At 52.9% G+C, this 24,512-nt stretch overlaps 1 protein-coding gene across 1 annotated transcript in view; it reads left to right on the top strand.

Moving 5' to 3' along the window:
* The first annotated feature begins 24 nt into the window (after nucleotides 1-24).
* Nucleotides 25-24,512, top strand: part of SLC16A2 (solute carrier family 16 member 2) — a 42,681-nt gene continuing 18,193 nt past the window's right edge. The window contains exon 1 of the mRNA XM_074915000.1: nucleotides 25-352. Within this exon, the coding sequence (XP_074771101.1) occupies nucleotides 25-352 (328 nt within the window). The remainder of the gene's footprint in view (nucleotides 353-24,512) is intronic.

Genomic DNA, 24,512 nt, shown 5'->3' with positions numbered 1-24,512 from the left:
GGCCGGCCGGGGGGGGCGGCGGGCATGTGGGACCGGCTGCGGGGCAGTCGGGCGGCGGGCGGCGGCCGGAGCGCGGCCGCGATGGCGCAGCGCGGCGAGAAGGGGCCGGCGGCGGGCGAGGGCGAGGGTGAGGGCGAGCCGCGGGCCGGGGCCGGGGCCGAGCAGCGGCCGAGCGGGGCTGCCGCGCCCTTCCAGCCCCCCGAGGGCGGCTTCGGCTGGGTGGTGGTCTTCGCCGCCGCCTGGTGCAACGGCTCCATCTTCGGCATCCACAACTCCTTCGGGATCCTCTACATGATGCTGCAGAGCGACCTGGGCGAGGGGGAGAAGGACCCCGCGCTGGAGTTCAAAACAGGTACGGGCTCCCTGGCCCTTTCCCGGCCCGGGCAGGGCGAGCAGGGGGTGCCCGGGTCGCCCCCACTCCCCTCGGGGCTCGCATGAGCGGAGCTGTCAGCCCCGCGGAGCCGCCGGGGCCGGGGGGAGCGGGGCCGCGGCGGGGGAAGGTGCGGCGGCTGCGCCGGCTCTGCCTCCGGAGCTCACCGAGGAGGCGGCGAGGCTGGAAGCTCCTTCTCGGATGCGTTGAACCGCGATTGCTCCCTACCCCTTCCATCCTTGTAGCCGTGGCTATATTTATCTCCGACAGCATCATGTGTTTCTAAGCTCCTATGTACTCAATTAAAAGTAATTCATCTGAAAAGCATGCCCTTAGCTTGTCCTGCCTGGTGTGTTTTGGAGTAAGGAGAGCAACGCTGGTGAATCAGCTGGTGTGTGTGAGCCACCCCCTTTATTTTTTATTATTATTGTTATTTTGTCACGGGTTTTTCAAGCTGTATGCCTGTCTGCCTTATCTGCCGGATCGTGCTCGGAGGTGGCTGCAGGAGAGCATCTGCCTTGCTGACACGCTTCCTCCAAGTCGTACCCATTCAGTGGGAAAGCTGATGTAGGGCAGGTCTGCCAGCACCGCCTGCACGGTCACACCTAGGGCGGTGAGGGGTCTCGGGTAGTTAACGTCCGTTAGGAGCAAGAGCCTCAGACTACACACAATTGTGTGTTTGGGTAGGACCTACGGGCTCAGCCAGGATCAAGACTGTGTAATGTTAATACAGAGAAAAGGGATGTTTCTCCCTGCAGAGACCCCACTGTTTAAGTAGACTTGGCAGAGGGACACCAGCCCGCCGGGGTGGCAGTCCCAGTGGGTCCGTGATGGACACCAGTGTCAGGAGGCCCAGCCTTGTCCCAGGTCTTGGTATCCTCGCCGAGAAGATCATACCCATCCCTGCAATGGACACTCATGGCCCACCTTGCTTTCATCTGGTGGGTAGAGACAAGCACTTGGCGTTGAGGGAACCTGCTTGCGGTGTGTCCTGATTCTGGATGGGATGTGCGCAGCAATCAGAATCCAAAGTGGGACCATGCTGCGGAAAGAGGCAGTGCTGGGGAGGTGTGTGAGGACCTGGAAGGCTTGTTTTGGGGACCATTGTTGCCTGTGTTCCTCCGCTCAGCTGGCGCTTGACCGGTGATCACAGCGATGAGCGCGCCCAGATGAAATGCATTATGAGATGCACTGCATCTACAGATCACAAATTAACTCCACGATACTGTTACCGGAGAAACGATGAGATCGTGTAATTATGGGCAGTAACGGAGTAGTGCAGAGAGCTGCGGACGTGTGGCCGGTTGTAATTAGGGTGATTGATGGGCTGTGTGAGTGTGCGTGTGATCCTCAGGAAGCTCATCGCACAGCTTTCTCTTTCCTGCTCCCCGTGATCATATCTAGAAAGCCTAAGGCAGAGCTCTAAAGGTAGAAGCAGTAACAAAAGAAATTAAATACTGCAAGTTCTGGTGGTTTAAAGGCTCCGTGCCCAAGACAGAGGTTGTAGGAGTCAGCATCTGCCTCTTGCTCCTGCAATCTATTTATTTATGGCTATGACCGCACAGAGGCCTCGAAAAAGAAAGGCGTGTGGGTGTGCAAGGTGAACCCGGGCTTGGTAATTAAATTGCCTGGGTGACGAATTTATGCATTTTGGTCTGGGTGCTTAATGAAGAGGCTGTTAATAACCCCAGTGCTGTGTGACATGCTGGCTGAGTGCTGCCTCTGTGCTCGGAGGCTGTGGTGCAGGGGCTTGGTGGATGCCGGTGGCGGTGGAGCCCACCTGCCGCGGGGAGCGCAGTACCTCAGGGGCTGCAGCTGCGCTGCCTGGGGCCGAGGGCAGCGGGGTGCAGTGTGGGGCTCCCCTCCAGCCCTTCCTCCCTCGCTCCCACCCCTCCCCACTCAGGGTTGCATAATTTCCCTGCGGCGCTCGTTTGCGTGCAAACATAATCGGGAGAATATTGTAGCTCCTTTACAAGTGCTAAGTGATATGGCCTTCCTGAAAAGGCCGGCGCTGTCTGTTTGTCCTTCAATGTCTGTCTGCTCCTGCTGGCTGCAAGCAACAGCTGGACCCTGGGGTTACCCTTGTCCCTCGCCAATCAGGAGCAAGTCAGGGGGTCAAGGACCCGCTCCAGCACCAGCATTTGGCATGGCCATGGGTGCATCGCTTAGCCTTTTGGCTCTGCTCTTAAATCTCCTCTCTGTTCTCGGGAAGGTGGGCTTCTATCAAAGAGGGGGTTTGGAGGCAAAACGGGGAGTAATACTGTAAGCCAGTCAAGCATCCCTTTAAAAATAGGGTTATGTTTATGCTGAAGCAGGTACTAGTCTGCACTAAACAATAGCCGCCCCAGCACACGGCTATAATTATCAAGGTTTATTTCTTGTTTGCATTGGTCACGTTTTCTCGCTTTTGATCTTGAGAAACGCAGGATCCGCGGAGTTCAGATTTGGGGTCAGGCTTTGAAAACAAACCCGCTCGCAACAATGCATTGAATGCATAGGCTCCTTTGTTTAAAGAAATATACTGCGTGGCGTATGTCAACAAGCAGCACCAGGCTGAGGCGGGCTGGCTGCTGGGACCACCACGTGCCCCTTCACGGTGGGACACATAGCTGGGACTTTTGCAAGGCACACTCTGTGCTTTTGGGTTTGTTTTCTTTTGGGGGGAGCAGAGGGCTGGGGGAGAATGCTGAGACTGGAATAAAAAAAAAAAATATACATCTGAGCACTCCGCCAGGAAAAAAAATATTGGTCTCCTCTGCTGGAGAGGTGTTGAGTGATGCTTGAAAGCATTTGCTGGGAGATGAATGGTGGCGTTTCCCTCCGGTTGTACAAGGCTAGTTCCGGTGCTGAGGGATCCATGGGGCACAGCCGCTCTGGTGCTGGCCCTGCCAGGTGCAGGCTCATGCTGAGCTGAGAGACAGATGAGCCATCATGGTCATCTTCCCCAGCTCCAAAAGCTGATTTGAGTGGCAGAACAGTTCTGATTAATCATTAACTGAGCATTGACCCTCTTAAATCGATGTCTCTTCTGCTGCTGCTTGGATGCTCTCCCAACCTCGGGAGAGGGAAAGCACAAGGTGAGCCTGTCTCTGGCCAGGGCGCTTCCCTTAACCAAGGTGCACCCAAGGGTCCCAGTGGGGTGCTCTGACTACCCAGGGAGAGTTGGGAGAGCAGCACTTCTTAGTGTATTTAGTTCCCCTAAATGCATCCTTGGTGCCGTACTTGAATGTCTGGCAAGCGCCAGTGAGGCAGCCTGGAGAGGCACATTGATTTTTTTTTTTTTTTTTAAAAATGTTTATTTATCTCTTTCTTCTCCCCTCCTCCGCTTTGTGTCAATATCCCAGGTATAGATTAACTCTCTTTGCTTAATATTTAATGTTTTAGTTTCTGGAAATGGGAGCTGCAAGCACTCAGAGAGGTAGCCTGAGGAGTTGGTCTGTGCAGCTCCTCTGAGTTTGTCCCTGTGTCCAGCAGCATCCTCCAGTCTGTGTGCAGGAACTTGGGGAGCAGCCTCCCCACTTTGGTCCAGCCCCAGCTGGGGACCAGAAGCTGCTGGAGTGCCCTGTGCCCAGGGAAACCGGGCTGGTGCATGGACCATGGCCCTTGGCTTATTGCATCTCATTGTGCCCACGAGGCCAAGGCATAGTTGACATCAGCCAAGGCATAGCTGATATCTTTATACCTGAATTCCCATCTGTTTTAGGAGGAATTTCTTCATGAGTACTGATTTCACATCCTTCAGACCAGTGAGCTTAGCTGGAAAAAGCTACTTTTACTCCAGCATCATAATGGAAGTTTGGTAAGAAAGAGAATTTGTTTCTTTGAGAAAATAAAGCATTTCAGTGCTAATAGTCATAGTGAAAGATGGGGAGGAGAAGCCATGGAATCCTCTCTGGGCTGAAGAAGAGTCCCAGGGTGGGTGAGTGTGGCTGGAGCACTAGGAGCTGAGAAGGGAAATCCCAAGAAGAGTGTAAATTGCAAAAGGTAATTCTTGGAAATGGTCCCAACTAATTTTCAGCAATACTCCATGGCCTGGGAGACAGAATAGGGGCGGCTGCCACGAAACTGCACTATATTTAGCCTGCTGCAATGAAAGACATCTACCCCAGGTGTTAGGTTTGGGCTTTGGGAAGGGTGAGGACACTATTACTGACCCTCTTAAATATAAATTACCAACTGGTGATGGATCTGAGACCTGTGATGGATGTCATCACCCAGTGCTGACGCTTGGGAGGCTTCTGTTTCCTGAATGTGACACTGTGGTTGCCACTTTCTTACCCAAATCTGCAGGATTTGGCATGCTTATTAATTGCCAGGGAGCTGCACTGGCCCCATTTCACAGATGCACTGGCTGAGGGCACTGTGGACCTTGGCATTCCTGGGGGCTTCCCCATGTCCACCTGGGTTTCCAGCCCTCCTCTGCATTTCCTAATCTCATGGAGTGATGTGCTGTCATGAACAATATTTGCATAGCCCGGATGGGGATGTAAATCTGGCAAAAAGAGCCATAAAAAAGCTTTTTATCACCCAACCCTGCTAGCTGGGGAGTGCAAAGGGCACTGTGGAGCTTTCCCAGCTTTACCAGGGCAGGATGCTGGTGTACCAGCACCGGGCTCTTCCCCAGCTCAGCTCCCACCATTTTTGGGAGCTGGAGCTTGTGATCGCAGGGGAACAGGCAAATTTTTGAGGAACTGGATTTTTGTCGCTTGAGCTGAGTGCAAGGTGCCATGTGAGATAAAGCAGCCTGAAAAGCAAACAAAGCACAGTCATGCCATTAAACCTGGTTCTTGGGGATGTTGGGAGTGATTAAGGTTATTAGGAGGCTGGAGCGCTGTTTCTAAGGGAGATTCTTGGTTTTTAAGACTGCAGGGGCCCTTTCAGCCAGCACATGTGCCATTTTAGTGTTTTAAAATTTATTTTTAAGTGTCCTCCACCAGCCAGCCAAGGAGATGCTCCAGTCTTGGTTGTATTTTCCAGTGGCTGTCGTCCTTGAGTGGTGACAGCTCCCATGACCTCACTGTGGTATATGAACAAGCAGCATATGGGGTTGTGCAGTTGGTGTGGGGTTTATTTTTTTGTCCTTTCAATTACAATAAAACAAACCCACCCCACCTTGTGGGGCTTTGATTGTAGTTTAAACTTTGAAATCGATGGGTTTGAGCTCCATCACTGAGACTGGGCTGGGAGAAGGAGGGATTGGAAAGCAAAGGAGGTGGATGCTGCAGTGTGCGGGGCTAGGATGGGCATGGAGGTGTGGGGTGCAATGGGGCACGATGCGATGCAACACCACGGGGCTGGTCAGCAGCAAAGAAGCAGCTTCATTTCCCTTTTGGGGGGAAATCCAGGATTTTGATAAGTTGCTCTTTAATCCCCTTAAAAGCCCTCAGCAGCTGGAAGCCGATCATCAGCTGGGATAGTTGACATCCAGCACTTTAAAATAGACCTAACCCATCAGGTTGGGTGAAACCCTGTAGCCGGAAGGCACTGCTGACCTCGCTGGCAGTGCCCGTTGGGCCGGCTGCGCATAGCTCATGCGGGCGTTGTCACCAGCATCGCGTCTCCTGTCCCCGGGACAGCTCTGCTGCCTCCCTCCCTCCCTATCCTGTGTGTTACAGACACATCCATTCACGAGGCTCATCCCGCTTGTGGGGTGGCACCATCAGGCACCTCATTCCACCATGTACTTGGCAAGTGGTGAGAGAAGCTGTCTTCCCAAAAATCTGGTGGCATGATGGAGATGGCCAGGCTGGGCGGACACGGAGCCGGGGCTGCCAGATTCCCTGTGGGAGAATCCAGTGGGGAGGGAATACCCTGGGTTTCCACCATTCCAAGGCGGGTTTTGTATCCTGCGATGTGCAGGAAGAAATTCCCACTGGGAGCATGGGTGGCAGTAAGCATGCCCCACTCCTGCCATGCTAACAGGGAGCTAATCCCAGTGGGATGGTGGCACTGGTAGCTGCTGCACCTGGGGGGATTTGGATCAGTCAGCACCATCTCAATATAGGGCCTGGGTAACCTTTTCCTTTTTTATCCCGGTGACTCCTTAGGACCTCCGCCAAAGCAGCATCGTGTGCGTGCCAGCAGTGGAGTGACAGTGCGGCTGGGCCAAGCGATGCGTGGGCTGATGGGGACCTCGGCGGCGTTTGGGTCGGTGCCATGTGTGCTCACTCTCACCCGCTGCCCCCCACATGGGCTCCCAAAGCAGTCTCTCCTTGCTGGAAACAGCTGAGGCTTCACCCCAGGTCAGTAATTGGGGTTTTGCCCACTTTTGGCAGGTGTCTGGGTGCCACACGGAATTTTCTGGCACATCACCAAATACCTGAGTCTCTCCCACTCGCTTCTTTTGGGATGATGACCCCTCAGGGGTTTCCTACTAGCTGGGCAGAGAATGGAGGAGGATGCCAGCATTTCCTGACTGGGATAGTGGCTGTGCACCCACCTCTTGCTGCCAGCAGTTTCCCTGGGGAATCACTTTTCCCTGGCTCTCCACAACCACGAGCCTGTGTGTCCATGACATCAGTATACCTGCTCTGGCAATGAGGGGCAGGATGACAGGGTACCCCCCGTACACAGATATAACATGTATGCAAAAACACTGCTGCACCCATTACAGCAGGGATTTGTTGGCTTTTTCCTTCCTCTTCCTCGAAGGATTGATTATTCCCTATTGCAAGGGAGGGAGATGCTGCCTTTTGGCATTCATCCCTGTGGAAAAAGGCCTGGTGATGGGCGTGTGCCAGGCTGGGCATTGCCCAGGGGCCCTTCTGGGCTCTCGCGCCGGGGTGCTGCCTGTGCCCACCACGGGTGTTGGGGAACTTGGTTCACTCCAGGCCCTTTCCGTTCATCCACCCTGAGACAGTTGGGGCGGTTGCAAAACCCACATGACGTGTGCTGGGAATTGCTGCAACATGCTCGCAGGCGCGAGCCATTCCAGTCTCTCCCAGGCACCTTGTACAACAGGTCTTGCCAGCTGCTGGGGCAGGCGGGACGCGGGGCTGCCCGCAGCACCCTGCCTGCACCACTGCCTGCCCGTGGCACCAACCGCAGGCAGCAAAAGTCCTGCCACTGTTTCATCCTCCATCAAGCACACGCCACGGGGCAAGGGTGCAGCCGTGGAGGGTGGCACAGCCCTGGCTTCCATTAGCACATTTCCAGGATTTTTTTACTCCCTTGCCCTTTTATTTGTAGATCCTTAAAAAAATTACCTAATGCAAGAGCTGTCCCCTGCCTCCAGCACGTCCCTCGAGAGCTGGAGCAGGGTGAAATGTGGGGGGAAAACCCTCGGGAATGGCTGCCAGGTCACAGCCCTGTGCCTGTGGCGGGTTGCTTCGCTGGGACTCGTCTTGGGCATGCCTGGCAGCTGTGCCGTGCCGTGCCGTGTTGTGCCGCCTGCTTGCCCTCCGTGCAAGGAGCAGCTCAGGGTCCTCTGAGCAACCTCCTGGGGCTGTGCAGGACCGGAGAGAGGATGGCGGTGGCGTGCTGGCAGTTTATCCCCATCACCCCTTTGCACCTTTGCTTTGCACGCCCCAGGGGAGCTCCAGCCTGGAGATATCCTGTACCTGCATCCCGCAGGGCACGGACAGAAGAGCATTGCACCACACTGCTGTAATATAAGCTCCCAGCACTGTGTATTTTGGGGTATACGGTATTTTGGGGTCAGTGCTGCTGGTAGCCTGGCTGAGAGCACCTGGTCTGTAAAACACTACAGTGAAGGAGGTGAGGTCACCAGACCCTGTTTCTTCCCACCTTTGGGAATTTTTTTGGCTCTGATTTTGGATTTAGCAGCTCAGTGATGGTTTTTAGCTTGCTTTCAGTGATGCAGAGCAGAGAGCAGGGCCATCAGCTGCCCCAGTACTGCTGGAGCAGCGCGGGCGCTCGCTGCATGGGCTGACTTGTTGGGGTTTGCCCCGGGCAAACACTGGGGCCCTCCTTGGGGAGGAGAAATAACCGTCCCACAGTGCCTGCAGCAAAGGAACCTGATTTGAGCACCCACCCATCACCCCATCCCCAGGGACCAGCTGGGACGGGGACTCTTGGGGCACGCAGCCCTCCCAGCCCTGCCCAGTGGCATCTCCAAAAGCCCCTTTCTTGGACATCTCGCATCAGGCACCAAAACAAAGCTTTTGTTTCAAGCTCTTGGCCTTAATCTGTCCGCCTGCAGATCCTGTGCGTAAAAGGGAGATGAAATCCTTCCCTCTCGGGGGGGATGTTGCGCGAGCGGGTGTGTTGGTGCTTGCCAAGGAGTCAGGCGTTTCGGCCGGAGGGTTTGTACAAACCCGGTGCGAATCAGCGGGAGCTCACTTAATAAAGCTGGAGCCCGCCAAGGTGGAAATCAAATCTAATGGCAGTTAAGTGAGGGTTGTACCTCCTGTGCACTGTCTGAATTGGGTCCGATGGAAAAAAAGTCATCTGTGATTAAAGATTGACGGTAATTACATAATGGGTATGCACCAGATGATGCCCAGACAAGCTCCCTCCTGGGATTTCCCAACTTTTGGAGTGTTTAACTTTGCAATCATCCTAAAGTACTTCTACCATGGGGGGTAATTATTGATATTATAGCAGCACCCGGTGTGATTGCACAAGGCGCAGCAGCGGCATTGTGGCCACTGGAGCTGGGCTTGTGGGCAAGCTAACCTCCTCTGATAGTCAGGGCAGCTCTGGGGCACCATCAGGCACTAGAGATGGATCTCCTGTTCCATACTCAGCATTGCAACAGCAGAAAAGAATAAAAAATAAGAGAGGAAAGCTGCCTTTTGGGTCTGTTAGTGAAGCGAGTAGGGCAGCCAGGGACATGTGCTTGCTCTGTGGCCAGCCGGTGGTGAAGAGGCAACATCAAGACGTTCTTGATGACGGGCCAGCTATTAATCCGTGCATTTTAGCAAAAACCTGTTTCTTTCTTAAGGTTTGTGTAAGCAATGGAAGCGGGGAGCAGTGGGGGTGGGGGGAACTTGTCTGGAATTAAACTCGCCTGAAAGCCAAGCACGCCAAGCTCGTGAACCCAGGGAGAGCTTAATTAAAGTCAAAGGAGAAGCGTTTCCAAGAAAATAATACGGGGTATTTAAACGGGATATTTTTGTTCTGGGCCCAGAATGTCTCCTTTCCCTCTTCGGTGTCAGCTTTAATAAAACAAAATGAGATCTCCAAGAAAAACAAATTGGAGCTCTTAAAAGGCTCTGCGGAGATAAAAATCAGTAACACTGTTGCTGGTAACACCTTGGGTTATTAAAACGGAAAGAATGCTAACGATGCGATTTGCATCGGCCTTTCTTGTGGCTGCGCCCCAGTGGGAGCCCGCTCACCCTGGGAGGGGGGCATGGGCACTGCACGGCCCCAGCACCCCTCACCGTGGCCTCTGGGCTGGGGTGGGAGTGCAGGGAGGGAGTGGGCAGCTTCGCTGGCTGGGCGGATTGGGGTGTATTTGTGACACGGTCACGCGGTGGAGATTTTGGAGGGCTTTATTTTTCTTTCCTAAGACTGGTGAATACCACTCTGCCAAAAACTTGCGGGGTTAGGAGTGGTGCTGAGGTCAAATACTGAAAGATTTGAAACAGTGGCAAGAATCGGGGTTCAGGGGACACCAAACTTAATAAAGCAAATTAAATCAGGGCTGATCTTGTTGAACGGGTGACATAGCCCATCATAGCTCTTTCAGAGGCAGTGAACGTGTGGATAAAAATACCGAGCTGGACTTATTGTGGCCTGAGAGCTGCTGGGTGCGGCTTTGCTCGGCACGCTGAGACGCTGGGCTGGGGAACTGGAATCACCTCATCTAAAACAAGTGCCCCGATCCAGCTGGTACGGCTGAGCATGCCGAATCCTGTACTTCAGGCTGCTCTCAAAGTGCCCCGGCCACTGTCAGGCTCTGACGGCTCTGTGACTGGGGAGCAGCCAGTGACGTGGTTTTGCACTTTGGTCCCTTGACCATCTGCTCTGCCTTCCAGAAAGACGGGATTAAAAGCTGTCCCTGTTTTTCCATGTGCTTCCAACCTGGCCAGAGCTGACCATCTTGTGGTTGGAACCTGGTGGAGGTCATCAGTGCCTTCCCTGGGTACCACCTGAAGCCTGCGGGCAGGCACGGGTGTGATGCTGCTGACCCAGGTTGGGGGCGAGGCAGCCCAACGCTGCTGTGGGGTTCTGTCTGTCTGTGCCAAACAGGAGGATGCTTTTGGGACAGTGTGGCTTTAAAATGGCCAGCATGATGCTGTCCACCCTGTAAACCCAATCCGCCCCTGCCTGCCAGTGAGACAGGGGTGCAGAGGCCAGAGGCCAGCTCCTGCCTCGCTACCATGCCCAGCTCCATCAGATAAAGCAATTATAGCTTTATCGCTTAATTGCAGAGTATAATAATAGCAGAGGGTTATTGAGCTAGGATGTTGCCAAGGGGTGAATATCAGCAGTGTTGTGGGTTTTTTTTTTTCTTTTTTCAAAATAAACTCATCAGGGCCTCGGCGCTGTTGGAAATGTGAAGTCTTCATGAGGCTTCTCCTGCCAGTACCCCACCATGTCCCCTGGCCACAGGGAAATTCAGCATCAAATAAAAGCTGTGACAATTGCCCCAGTGCCAGGGAAACCTTCACTCAGTGAGAAACCAGCCTGGGAGGCGAAAGAGTGAGGACCAACAGGGATGTTGTCAAGCACTTTCTGGATGACTTTTCCCTTGCACCTTGGGAATGCAGTTTCCATCCTGTGCCGGTTTTTCCTGTCCTGCTTGGCAGGTTGCAGGGTACATGCTCGCTGCTGCACGTGGGCATTGGGCTAATGCTGTGTAACTGAATGCCCTCAGGAGGGAGAGATGGGTGTGCATCCTAAAGCCCTTGCATGAGGCTTTTCTGCTCTTGAAAGGCTTGCCCGGTGCCCCTCTGCTGAGATGGGCAAAGGAAAATTTCATATTTGGCAACTATTTCCTAGCCTGCTGGGGCTGGTGTAGTAGAGGTGAGCGGGGCATTGGCCCTGATAACTGGAGCTCTGCTTGTCTCTGACCCATGAGGTCTCAGTTTTACACCGTCCCCATGGAACCCTGCAGCTCTCAAGGTGGCTGAGTGCTCCCAGCATCGGGATTTGGGGCATTTCCCTGCCCAGGCTGTCCTGATTGGGGATTTTCTGCCTTGAAAATGGGGATTTTCAAGACCCATATTGGTGTAGGGTGCTTTTTTTACCAAGAACTGATGTTTTAGTTGAGTTTGTCCTGATGTCTGCAGGGTAGGGTGATAAAAACTCAGTATGTCTGGAGAAAGGGATGGTGTCGCAGGCTTTTAGCTGGGAGAGCCTGGCCCTTGGGATCTGTGTTTTGGGAGGGGGGCCTTTATTAAGGGAGATTGATACAAAGTCAAGTATGTTGCCCAAAGCTAACAAATCATGGCAGATTTTTTTTTTAAAAGCTGTTAAACTCTGCCCCGCTTCAGTTCATCAACCAAAGCATGAACCAAACAGCCTGGGAGTGGAGGTGCTTCAGGTCCTGATTTGACCTCTGTGGCTGGCTGTTAACCCTATCCTAAACTACACCCAGAGATAAGATTAGCTTTAATCTGGATTTTGGAGCTTGTTTCCCTCCCTTGGGACAGTATCTCCCTGACCTCGGGTTGCCCAGCCACCCCATCTGCAGCCTCCCCTGCCACAGTTTGTGCCCCACTGGCCTATAAAACAAAACATGCCACAGAAAAAAGCAGAAAGCAGTTTTCACAGCAGGGTGACTGAGAGTTTTTCTGCTCAACGAAGGTGATTGCTTAGATTTTTATTGCGGGATGAAGAGGGAAGGAGGAGAAAAAAACCCCAAAACAACAAAAAGCTGTTGGGAAGATGCCAGACAGAGCAACATGAAAAGCAGCATCTTTGGTGGGTTTAATGTTTCCTCTTCTTCCAAAGCAGGAATTAGCTATTGCAAAATGTCAGGTATTGCCAGGTGATGTTGGCCCCCTGGCCACATGCTGACACTTTTTGTAGTAGATAGCCCTTTATTTTATCACTCAGCTATGCTGGGCAAAGCTTGGGCTTTGTCTGAGCTTTTGAATTTGGGAAGATGATGAAGAGCTGAAAAAGCAGGGATGCCAGGGCCGGTGTGCAAAGCAGCAGGTTGTTGGCTGGTTTCCCCATTAGTCAGGGCTGGTGACGAGTCGATCTCCTTTTCCATTTTCTTATGAATGAATCAGTTTTGGCTCAGTGTGATGGTCAGACTGGTTCAGCTGGTATTAGTCTCATTAGCAATCGAGACAGAAGAGAGCCTCTCCCTGGCTCTGCAAATGCCACATGATCCCCAGCAAGCCCACAGCCACCGTTTTAATGCCCAGCAGGACTGGCAGCAGTGCAGGAGTACCCCGGGCCCTATCTTGGGGGATTGTTCACCTTCTCCATCACCCCATTCCTTTACATCTCTGTGTGTCTCCCGGCTCCTCAAAACACTTTGTGGACAGGTTAAACCAAGTGGCAGATGCAAACAGGCATCTGCGTCCCATGCTTTCTGCTGTTTTAGTGCATTTGTCCTTGGTTAGTGCCGCAGCACAGATTTTTGGCAGGGGAAAATTTCAGCTTCAGGTTGCCTGCAGTTGCTGCTCAGCTGTGGCCTGGGAGCATGGCTCAGCTGCATTTACCATTCCAGTCCCAAGGCAGCCCCAGTTCAGAGCTGATCCTTGGCCAGCAGAAAGGGCTTGACATTTTGCTGCTACTTTGGCTTTAGCAGTTGGGATTTGGGAGCTCTTCCTTCTGGGTGCAGGGGCCCGGGGAAGGGGCACGTGGGCAGCAGTGAGCTGTGGACTGCCTCTGCTTGGCCTCGTGCCTGCAGACCCCATGGTGCAGATTTACCCTGGTCTCATCAGTCTTCCCTTCACTGCTGGCACACAGCACAGCCACTTGGTCCCGTGGTGGCATTTGGCACCCCTGCCCTGCTCTGCCCATCCGTAATGCCACTGCCACACGTGTGCACCAGCTCACAGCAGCCAGGAAGGGCTTGGGAAGGGAGAGCCCTGTGTCAGGGTTGTTGCAGAGGCTGAGCCCTCCCTGAACAATCTGATGCTGTTTCAGTAAACAGACCATCCCCCCACTGTCACGGAGCAGCTGATGGACTTGTGTCCTCCAGCAGATCTCCACAGTCTGGTGTTGGGCTGAGTGGCAGGGTTAGATCCACCCCACACTTGGGGCTTTGCATCCCAGGGCTGCCCATGGCCCCTTACATCCCTCCTTACCCCAAAATCCTGAGGGGCTTCAGCTCTGCGCCACTGAAGCCACTTGGCCCCTGCTCTTCCCTTTGCCCCTGGGCATGGCTGGGCTTCATGGGAGAAATCGGAGCTCAGGCTCTTGAAAACAAGCCTGGGGACTGTGGTGTGTGTTACCTACAGCAATCCCCAACCTGGAATCTGTGGAAGCAGGATAATTTTGATTCCCTACCACAGAATGCAGTATTTCCACAGGAGGGAAGAGGAGGCTCCCTGGCCACAGAAGTAGGATGTATGGCTTTTAAACCTGAATAGCAGGAGGACCAAAACTTACCCAGTAACTGATAGAAACCTTCATTAACCTGCCCTGTTATTTATTCCGATTTCAAAGCCCTTGATGCAGCAAAAAGCGATGGCATTTCTTGGGGGAAGTGCATTAATGTTTCACTGGGCTTCGAAGCACTTTGCTGTCGAGGCACTTTAAATGATCTGGGCTGTCCCCAGTTCCCCCCAAGTCTCGTTAAACATTGTGCAGCTCCGGGGAAGCCACTGCGTGGCTCTGCCCGAAGCCATCATGTGGGCTAAAGCCTTCCAGGGGTTGCTTTTTTAATATATATGTATATGTGTTTATATACATAGATGCACACAGACATATATATATATGCACATATATGTATGTGTGTGCATATATGTGTTACGGATCCCCATCCGCATTGGCAGGAGCTGGAGGTTCGGGGCTGGGTTCCTGAGACACTAATGGGAGACACGAGGCTGGGTGCCATCCCACGCAGGAAACCCTGATGCCTCAGCTGTGGCTTTTCTCCACCTGCCCGGAGCACCAAAGGGCAGGGCTGGCCCTTCCCTGCATGGCGGGGCGGCTGTTGAAGCCACCCAGTGTCTGAAAAATTTTCAAATGAGAGCAGGTCAGCCAAAAGTAACAGCCCATTGGCAAAGGGGTATAACCTGTTTCTTGTTGGGGAAAAAAAGTTAAGTAATATATTGTTGTTCTTCAGTTTCCTTTAGCTATCAGATTTGCTTAATTACAGCATGGTCTATTTTTCTGAGATATCCAGTTGTTCTCAAATGTGTGCTTTAATGTAAGGAAACTCCAAGAGATTAAAATCACATGGATATTTTAGCCCTCTTTTGGCCTCCAGGTGTTTGGTTTAATGATGATACACAAGTCTTGTGTTGTTTGGGGATTTTTCTCCCTCATCAGCAGGCTTCAGAAGCACTATCCAAAGGTGTCAGTGTCTCTGTGCTGGAGACCCAGGGAAAACTCACCGGCACCAGAGGAGGAAATAATTTCCCAATGGCCATGAGGAGAAGAGCCCAGATCCTCCACGATGGAGCCATTTTGCCCCATGGACACAGCTGGGGCAGCCCAGGATGCTGCCCTGGCTGTGTGCCCACTCAAGGCTCTGCTCAACCTGCTTACAAACAGCTTTTCTTGATTTATTTTGATGTTTAAAGATACTCGCTCAATGGAGGAGACTTCCCAGCAGATTCCCCACCTGTGGTCAGTCACCACCTTGTAACATCCCTTGTGCCATGAGAGGGTTTGGTCTGGTGCTGAGCACCAGGACCAGCCTGGGGAGCTGCCGGTGTGGTGGGAGAGCCCAGATGGAAGAGGCCATTGCAAGGAGATGTTATCTCCTTTGTGAATGAAGCTCAGGGGCAAAACAACTTAAAAGCTGACTCGCGCAACCTGGAGAGGGGCCTCCCTTTGGCAAGCGCCCACAGCAGCCGCTGCTGCAGCCTAGATTTTCCCTTTCATATTTCTAGCCCTGTATGTAGTCTGGTATTGGGCGGACTTTGTCTTCGGGGAAACTGGGGCCTTGTTAGGTGTAAGCAAATAAGAAACATAACTGAAATATTTTGATAATATTTGGGTGGGCGGCTCTGCTTGGGTGCCGTGGGGAGGCATTGGTGCCACCCCAGCACTCTCTGTCTTGGGGTGCTTGCCCCAGGGAGCCTCTGGCTGAGGTTGCTGCAGCATTTTTTCCCCCAAAGCTTGGGGGGTTCTGTGGGGTGGTTATGGGCTGTGGGGTGGTTGGGGGGAGAATGCTGCTGTGTGGCACTGTGGTGGGCAAAGTCAGCAGTGCCGGTGCTGCATCTGTCTGCATTTGGGAGAAACGCAGGGGATGCTTTCTTCCAACCTTGCTCATCCTTGGGGTGCCCCAGCCTTGGCTGATGGGTATTTGGGAGATTTGGCTCTTCCCACACCATCCCTGTCCCCATCCCACCAGAGGAAGTCTGCCAGCAAGTCTCTGCCCTACTCCTCACAGTGCACACACCCAGCCGGGGCACAGCTGTTGCTCCCTGGCACTCTCCCAAGCATCAATTAGCCTTTAGGGTTCAAAAGACAGCAAGGTGGCTGCAGGCTGTGGGGAGGACACCCCAACACAGGGCTAGGGGTGGTGCAGCCATCGGGGTGTCAGGAGCCATCCCTCCCTGCAGGACTCCCACAGGGTGAGGGTTTTGGGGAGATGCCTTTACAGACTGTTGGGGTGCAGTGTGACAAGAGCCAGGCACAGTCCCCAGGAGGGATGTGGGAAGGTGTCTCTGCTGAGCACCACATACCTGAAAAGGGTTGGGCCAGCTGGGAGATGTGGAGAAGAGTAGGGGGAACAATGTGCACTGCTGAAACCTGGGCTGGGGTTGTTCCTGCTAGAGGAGGGAAGGTGCATCACTGCCTTCAGCTCCCTAAAAAGTTGCAAAAAAAGCTAATAAGTTGTTCTCTCTGTCCGGTAAGGGTCAGGCTGTGAAGTGATGCTTTGAAATCTTGCAGCAAGAAAGGTGTTGGTTGGGAGAAATACTTGGAGTGCAAAAAGAACAGCCCTTGTCTAGGGGAAGGCCGGAGATACCCATCAGCAGAAGAAAAGGCTGGGCAGAAGCTTGCCAGGGCAGGGCGGGGACCATAGATGTCCTGCAGTGGCACCTATTTGTCTAAAAAATGGTGGTTTAAGTGTCTGGGCCAGGTGGAGGAGCTGTGGCCAGGCTCCTGGGTTTGGTCTCAAGTGTGCTGTGACTCTCCCCTTAATGGTCAGGGCTGGCAAAGGGCTGGAAGTGTTTTTCTTTGTGAGTATCCCTTAATTAACTGAAAGGGAAGGCTGTCAAGTACCTTACCAGGAGGGGAAAAAGACCTTCATGAGTTTTTGACCAGTCCAACATTTCGCCTCCATTTATATTCTCCAGCCTCTTTGTTTTCCCTTTGAAAAAAAGGGTGTTTTTCTCTTTCCCTCCATTTAACTGCTATTTATTTGCTGGTAAGTGGAAGGAATTCAGCTGGGATCAGCCCGACTCCTGCCAGCAACTGGAGTTGAAAAGTTTCCGTGGGGGGAGATGTAAGAGCAGAGCAGGAGGGTTGTTTTCCACCCACTGCCAGTCTTCACTGTGCAGGTCCCTGCGTCATGACCAGCCAGGTTGGGTGGGTTTAATTCTCCTTTTTTACTGGGATGTTGACAAGTGCCCATGGGAGTTACAGTGGGAGGAGTGCAGACCCAGGCCGGAGGGTTTCTTGCTGTTAATGGGAAACAGAAGATGGCTTGGGAGAAATTTGGCAAAGAGGGAAACTTTTCTGTCTCGTTCAGCTTGGAAAAAAGCATCCTTCTCACCCCAGTCTCCCCGCAGAAGGCGGAGGGTTCCCAAACACAGCCCAGGCGAGGTTTGTTGGAGGTGGGGAGAGGAGACAGAGAGTGCCCGGTGATTTCACAGGGGATGGAGTAGTCTTGGGCCACCAGCTGTGTTTCAGGAGGGGTACCCAACCTGCCTCCTGTCAGGGGCCAGGAGCTGTCCTGTCTTCTCCCTGAGGCATCAAGGGGTTGGAAAGCCCCAGGTGCTTTCACCCCAGAGTAATGTTAGGGATTTTTGGGCTCCTGCAGCTGTGCCTCAGGTATAATATTGCTGTGTAGCTGGATATGTGATGCTAGCTGTGATGGTGGGTTTGAGCTAGGCATAGGCACCTGAGGGGTACACACGGATGCTGTGCCTGGCCAGGAGATGAACCACTGACCTTGGTGTAAAGAGCCCCATTGGCATTGCCCTCTTGGCCCAGCCTTCAACCTATAGTGCTGCTTTGCCATCTGCTCTGACATGCACTGGCCAGGAGCCATGACCTCTGTGTCCCAGCAGTGTATCACAAAGCCAGCCAAGCTGCTTTGAGCTGGGAAAATGCCATAACAGCCACGTGTGTGGGACAGCTGGCAAGGTGCTGGGGCACAGGTAGGCATGGGGCAGGGGGTGAGGTGCCCCCGAAGTTGCCCTCCTGCCCTTTTTGGGTTTCAGGTGTTCCCCCAAAAGTGTCAGTGCTCATCTGAGTCCCAGACGGGGAAACAGTGGCCGGCACTGGCCAGGCAGATGCCCCAGTGGTGCTGGCCTGGCTGGGGACAGGCTGGGACAGGCTGTCAGGCTGCCCCTCAGGCTGCTCCCATCCTCACAGGCACTCACCCCCTTGCATCCTCCCTGCCCCGTTTGTAAACGTGATGTTTTTGCCCAGGATGGATGAACACGTCTTGCAGAGTGGTCTCTTGGTGCTGGTGGTCTCCAAAGGGAGACAAAGCAGTGGGGCGAATTCCTGAAGCTCCACCATCCCTGCCCCGCAGCTGCACTGTCCTCTCAGTTGTCTGTGCATTGCAGAAACTGGTTACCAGTATGAGTCTTCCAATTACAAGTGGCCCAGTGAGGATTCAGAGGAGATGACACATTTTGGGGCTGGGGGAAGAGAAGGGGTGTCACCACCACCCTGTTGGGGATGGGAGGATGGCCATGGCAGGGTACGAGTGCTGAGATGTTCCTGAGTGATTCGCATGCTTGTACAAGTGACTGGAGGAGGTTAATCATAGTCAGAGCCCAGTGAAGTTTGGTCAGGTCACGGCTTTTCCAAAGGCTTAAAATTTCAGACGTGCAGAAGCCAGTGTCTGGGGCCATGGCTGACCCACATCGTCCTGCCAGTGTTAATCATTGCCGTCGGCTCCAGGACCTGCCTGACTTCAGCAACGGGAACCGTTTACCTCCAAACACAGGGTGAGGAACCAGCACATGGAGCCATGGAGCCTGCCAGGGTGCATCGGGCTGGGGAGAGCCGGACGCCCTGACCCTGACTCAAACCCAACCCTAACCCTGACCGTGACCCTGACCCAGACCCTAACCCTGACCTTTGCTCTCCCTCTAATTTTGTAAGGAAGGTACTGTGTTTATTGCCCTATTGGAAGCAATGTGTTCATCCAAATAGGACAACCTGGAGCAGCTTCTGGCAGCCTCTCAGGAGCCCCCCACTCTCACTGCTCACCTCCATGGGCCCCGTGCTGCTGTCTGTGCTTGGGGCTGGATGGGGTGGGAAAGACCTAGTCCTCTTCAGTCACCCAGTCCCAGCTGGGAGGTCCCTGGGGGCTGCTGGTCCAGCCCCAAGCTGCTACACTAGGAGATGTGGCTGCTGCATGCCAGGAGTATGTAAATCCCAAATCGCTTAAAATTAAGCCCAGGAACCATGAAACTTGGGGTGTGGCTCCCATCTGCTCGCCTCACCTAGGATAGGTTCTCCGAAGGGTCGTTTAGATGAGATGTTGAGGGATATGGTAGAGTAGTGCTGATGGTTGGACTCGATGATCCCAAGGGTCTTTTCCAACCTGAATGATTCTGTGATTCGGTGTGATCCTGGGAAAATGGGGCTGGGGGCTATTGGTAGTTTCCCCACTGTGTTTTCCCCACCCTCCTGCTGCAGAGCTGCCAAATAAACATGGGGGCTCCTGTCCTTCGGGCGAGTGTGCTGCATTGCAGGGGGGACATTTGAGGGGCATCACAGCTAGGGAGAAAAATTATATTAAAAAAAAAGGAAAGATGGAAAAAATCAGGAAGAAGACCTCCTGGGTTTGGCACCATGTGTCTGGGTGAGCATTAGGAGCTGGGGGGCAGCCAGACCCTGGGCCGGTGCCTGCAGTGCTGCAGTCACTGCTGGTGTTCCTGACGCTGGAAGGTTTTTTTTTATATATATATAAAAAATACTTTCTTCTCCCTGTGGGTGTGTTTTGAAAAGGGGCTTGGGAACAATGAGGATTAACAAGCAGATAGAGAATTAAATGCAGGGTTTGCGTCTTCAAATGTGTGCACATTTCAGAGCGTGTGTTTATGCCAAGATAAACTCCGTCAGGAATAAACATCGCTTTACATGAAAGACTAATTACAGATTGGCGCTTTGCGGGTGGGAGGAGGGAATTTTCACCAATTAAAATGGAACTTTTTTGTTTTTCATAAAATTGCTGGATTAAAACACAGCCAGGGGCTGGTGAGGTGTTTGACAGTGCAGCTGCAGGAGGGCATGCTCGCCCCCAGGACATGCTTTTTTTCCCCCAATACTAAAGAGTCTCTGACAGTTCTGTGTGAGGGCACTGGTTTTGCCCAATAACAGCAGTTGAACCCCAAGATTGGCCCTCCAGGCATGCAACTCTGGGCTCTCACCCAGGGAGATAGGACATGAGCAAATTTGGTCCAATCCAACAGCACTTGGAGTCACCCAACATGAGGAGAGATTGGAGTAATAAGATGCCCAGCCTCCTTGAGGGTGTAGGTCACGGAAAGACGTCTGGATGGGACGTGGTGGATGGGCGACCATATTGAGATGAAGTTGTTGCAACCATAGCTCCTATTGTTGGGTAATTAGTGTGTGGTAGGTGAATCATCTCTCAAAAAGCATAAGCCAGAAGACGACGCAGAGAAGAAGAACCTTCCTGTCCTGCTGAAGGGAGTGCTGGGGAGAAAAATGCAGCCTGGGCACATGGTGGGTTTCAGCTGCAGAGCACATGCTGCCTTGTTGCTTTTGGATGGATTTCACAAGAATTTGCATTTCTGGACCAGCTCTGAAGCCTCTGAGGCTGAGCGGGAAGCCAGGCTGTGGACGGGGAGGACGTGATGCAGCTCAGACACAAGCTCAAATGCGATTCTGCTCTAACTGGGGTCAAATTCTATGGTTTTGGAATGCAAAATGTGTCTGGAGCTGAGTTTCTCCAAGACGTTCCGCACACGAACCTCAGGCAAACACTCTGCGCCTGCTATTTGCCAAGCAAAACCACAGATTTGTCTCCATCTCTACTTAACATGGCCACAGGGCAGCTAATATTGGGACTTTTATCTCACATAAGCTGATATCTGTCACTTAGTGGTTATGGGAGGTGGCCTGGGCATCATCTCTTAAAAGTCCCCTGTGTCCTTGAGAGCGAGGGAAGGCAGAGAGGCTTGATCAGGAGAGATGTGCTGGGTTTTTTTAAAGCAAAGTACATTCTGAGTCTGCTCTGCTCTGGTGTCCTGTTCTCCTGAACCAGTTAAAAACTGATTTTTTAAAAGTCTCCTATGGCAAAGACTGGATGGATGCTTGATGGATCTGTTCTCTGAGAAGCTGTTGCCTTATCCATGGTCATGGAACCATGCTGCGTTGACGGTAGCTGCTGCTTCTCCTACAACATTCATATTTTCCCTTAGTCAGTACTAATACTGCCACGAACGGGACACTGAAAGGGTCTTTAGTCAGAATAATTCCTCTGAATAATTCAATTTATTCCAATTTTCAGGCTGTTATGGAATTGTTTTCAAAAGAAGGGAGGGGGGGGAGAAGTCAGCCAAACCTGATAAAGGAGGACTTTGTTCTGAAGCTTTAGGGTATGGTACCAATCAGGGCTTGCTATACAATTAATGAGTTTATCTGGCTTTTAGCTGCACATGATGCATGGGGGCTGCCACCGCACCACCCCCCCCCCCACCTCCCATCTAGAGGAGCCCAGCTGCTCCTCAGCTTTGGTTTGCTGCTCCTCAGCTTAGTTTCCCTTCCTGCCGTGCATCACAGTGGCCTCCTCAGATGTGACTTTGTGTCTGCCTTTACTTAAGCCATGACCGAACCTCCCTGGGATGGGCTCACTCCATGGGGGGTTTTGAGCACATGGGGCCAAGCCGCTGGGAGCGTTTCAGGCTTTGAGCAAGCAAGAGGATGACGCAAATTACTTTTTAAGGGCAGAAGATAAAACAGCTTCTTTTCACTGCAGATGTGCTGCGGGCAGCGTGCATTAGCTCTGCAGAGAAGGGATACAGCCGTCCAGTCCCCATAGTGTCTGCGTGGGCAGGGTCACCGGGTAGCTTGGGCTCCCAGGCCACCTGAAAATGGAGCCAGGTAGGGCTGGGAAAGGGCTGGGAAGATACGTGATGAGGTTTGTCATGCCAGCAGAGCTTCCTTGTCCCCAGGAAACATGAGTTGAGAAATTACTTATTTCCTGGAGGAGCGGTGCAGATGGGGAGATGGAGGCGCATTAGCTATGGCTGCCCCATCTCTCCTCTGAGAAATGGCAAGTGCCTGGGGAAGGTGACTCTCTGCAGCATGTCCTCCCCTCCAGTGGCTGCCTTGTCCCGGCTGTGCAGCGCGAGCGGGAGAAGCCGCGGGAAGTGAGGGAAGACACTTCCTCCAGCGGCGGATCTGAGGTCACCTCCTGGCCCTTGATCCCTCCAGCCTGGGGTATTTGGGTCAGCGGGGAAGCACAGCTGAGAGCGACATGCCTTCCTTCTCTCTCCCTGGAGAATCATTTTTAAAGGAACAAATAGGCTCAGCCGCAAGTACTACACAGTACGATTTTTAAATTATGTTTTTTGGAACAATGAGCTAAATACCAGGGGGGTTTGGATCTGCATCTCAGAGTGGTGATGTTTTCCTCTGTTGTTTCTCACCTTCCTGTGCACACCTTACTCTGCTCTGCCATGACCAGAAACGTTTTTCTGCTTGGGAAAATACTGAAAAGGAAGGAGATTTCATCCTTTTGTGATGGCCTTTCTGGAAAGAAAGCTGAGCTGGTGTCTGGCACATGGGACCCACCTGGACTGACCCTGGGGGCCTTGCCCACCTCTTACTGCCATGAACATGTGAACATGGTGCTCACAGCCCTCCCTGGCCCCTCAGCATCACCAGCCCTATTGCAGGTCCTGACCCCCATGTGCCAGTCCTCCTCTGCCACAGGGTCCCCAGCAGTGTTGTCACCCACTGGCAAGAGGAGGACCTGGTGGGCAAATGGGTCACCTCCCCAGTTTTTACTCCATCCAGCCCAGGGTGAGCAGTGCCAGGGAGGATGGCTCGGCTTGGCCATGTTAACCACATTTCCTACACTACTGCATCGCTGTTCCCCTTGGAGATCTTCAACCTCTGTATTCCCCTGTCCATGTTGAAGGCTGTGTTGCTTTGGACCTGGCGCAGGCCAGCAGTTTGGCTGTCTTTGTTAAGTCAAGATGGGATGGAGCAATTTGTGGAGTTGGAGCTTTACACTGTGTGATCATGCTGTGGCAGGGCTGCATGGGGGATGTTCTCCTTGGTCAACCTCTCTGCTCCAGCAAATGAGCACCAGCCCCATGCTGGGTTCATCCCATACTCCAGAGCATCCCCAGGACCACCAGGAAGGTCCCATGAGCTGTAGGGGAGGCCAGGGCTGCAGGTGGCATGGGCTCGGGTGGCAGGTCGGGCTGCTGCTGTCCCCCAGCCTGCTGCCAGATCGAGCAGGGAGGAGTGGGGTGTGTGTACCCAGGGGTCACAGCTCCCCAGTTGCTGCTTTACTGCCTACAGGAGGGGCTGTGGGTGGGAGCAGGGTGGCCTGGACATGGGTGGTCTTGGAGTAACTCGCAGCACCAAGCAGGGTCAGCAGAGAGGTGGCTGTCAGGGAGGGACAGCATGTGTTGAGCAGCCTCTAACACTGCCAGCCCCCAAATTAGAAGTCATATTCACTTCCTCTTGCAAAAGGAGAATGCTTTAAATGCCTTTTTATTTTTTTAACTAAAAAAGTAGTTGCTGAAGCATTTGGTGTTTCTGCAAAGTCATCCCTTGGAGAGGGGGTTTCTTCCTGTCACCACCCAGTCCCCCCCACGGCACCCAGCCAGACAGGTCCAAAACCAGCCCCTTCAGCTGGTGCTCCCAGGAGGTGGTTGAACTCATGGCACCTTGAGACTCGATCAAGTCTTAACCTGACTTCTGTCCAAGTTCTGCACAGCTCTTGAGCTCTTTCCAGCCCTTTCCTCAGCTGGATTTGGTCCATCGTTTCTTTTAGGATCTGCTTGATCATACTGCACTGCTGATAAGTCTTCGTGCCTCTTGTGGGGGCTTGTCTTTGTGTGTTTCAATATCTCACCCAGATTATCAGCCACAAAGAGTTGCGGGGTGTGGCCAGGCTAGGAATTAACCATCTCATCCAAACCCCATGGAAATCTGAAGCAAAGATTCCCCCTTTCTTTTTTTCCTGTGGGCTTTAAATCAAGTTGTAACTTCTCCAGCATCAGAAGAGCTGCCGAAGGGAAGCTGGTTAAGCCCTGTCTGGTTTCCACTGGAGGAATGGCTGCCTCTGCCCTTTATGTCCAGGAAAGTCCAGGAGAAACTTCAATACCATGTTACTCAGATTGCCAAAACCAAACCCTTCATCCCCTGGAGAGGATCCAGGGACTCTGTCTCCATGTCCAGAGGGTTAGGTCTGGGATTACACCTGAAACTCATTTTTTTCCCAACCCCTGTTTTTCTGCCATGGCTTTCCTCCATGGTCATCCTTGCCCTGACCCTGACCCAGGTGGAAGATCACTGGTGTCACGCTGGGGCTAAAATGGGGGTAAACTGTGCAACCTGCTCTCCAGGGGCTGTTTCGGTGTGAATTACACCAGGACCGGAGTTGGGGCCATGGAGGCTTTCTTATGCCCCCAGATTTTGGCCAAGGTTTCCTTCCAGCGCTGGAGCTCACCCAGCCCTCCTGGCTTCCCAGGGCTTCGCTGGGAAGCGCTGGGAAGACAAAACCCCGCTCTGGAAGTGAGGCTATTGTTCTTACTAATTTTAACTTGATGTTCTTCCCCAAGCCTATTTTTATTCATTGCTTGTGGTAAGCCCTTTCTTTAAGGTAGAGCAATTTGCCACAGGACTCTTTTTTTGTGTTTACCAATTTTAATTGAGCGATATCTCCCTTTTACAAATCCAAAGCTGGAGGAGCTTTTAAGCA

The sequence above is a fragment of the Athene noctua genome, chromosome 11 (assembly GCF_965140245.1).
Source record: "Athene noctua chromosome 11, bAthNoc1.hap1.1, whole genome shotgun sequence".
NCBI classification, from domain to species: Eukaryota; Metazoa; Chordata; class Aves; order Strigiformes; family Strigidae; genus Athene; species Athene noctua.
The sequence above is the reverse complement of the archived record's forward strand: the minus strand, read 5'-3'. Positions and strand labels throughout refer to the sequence as shown.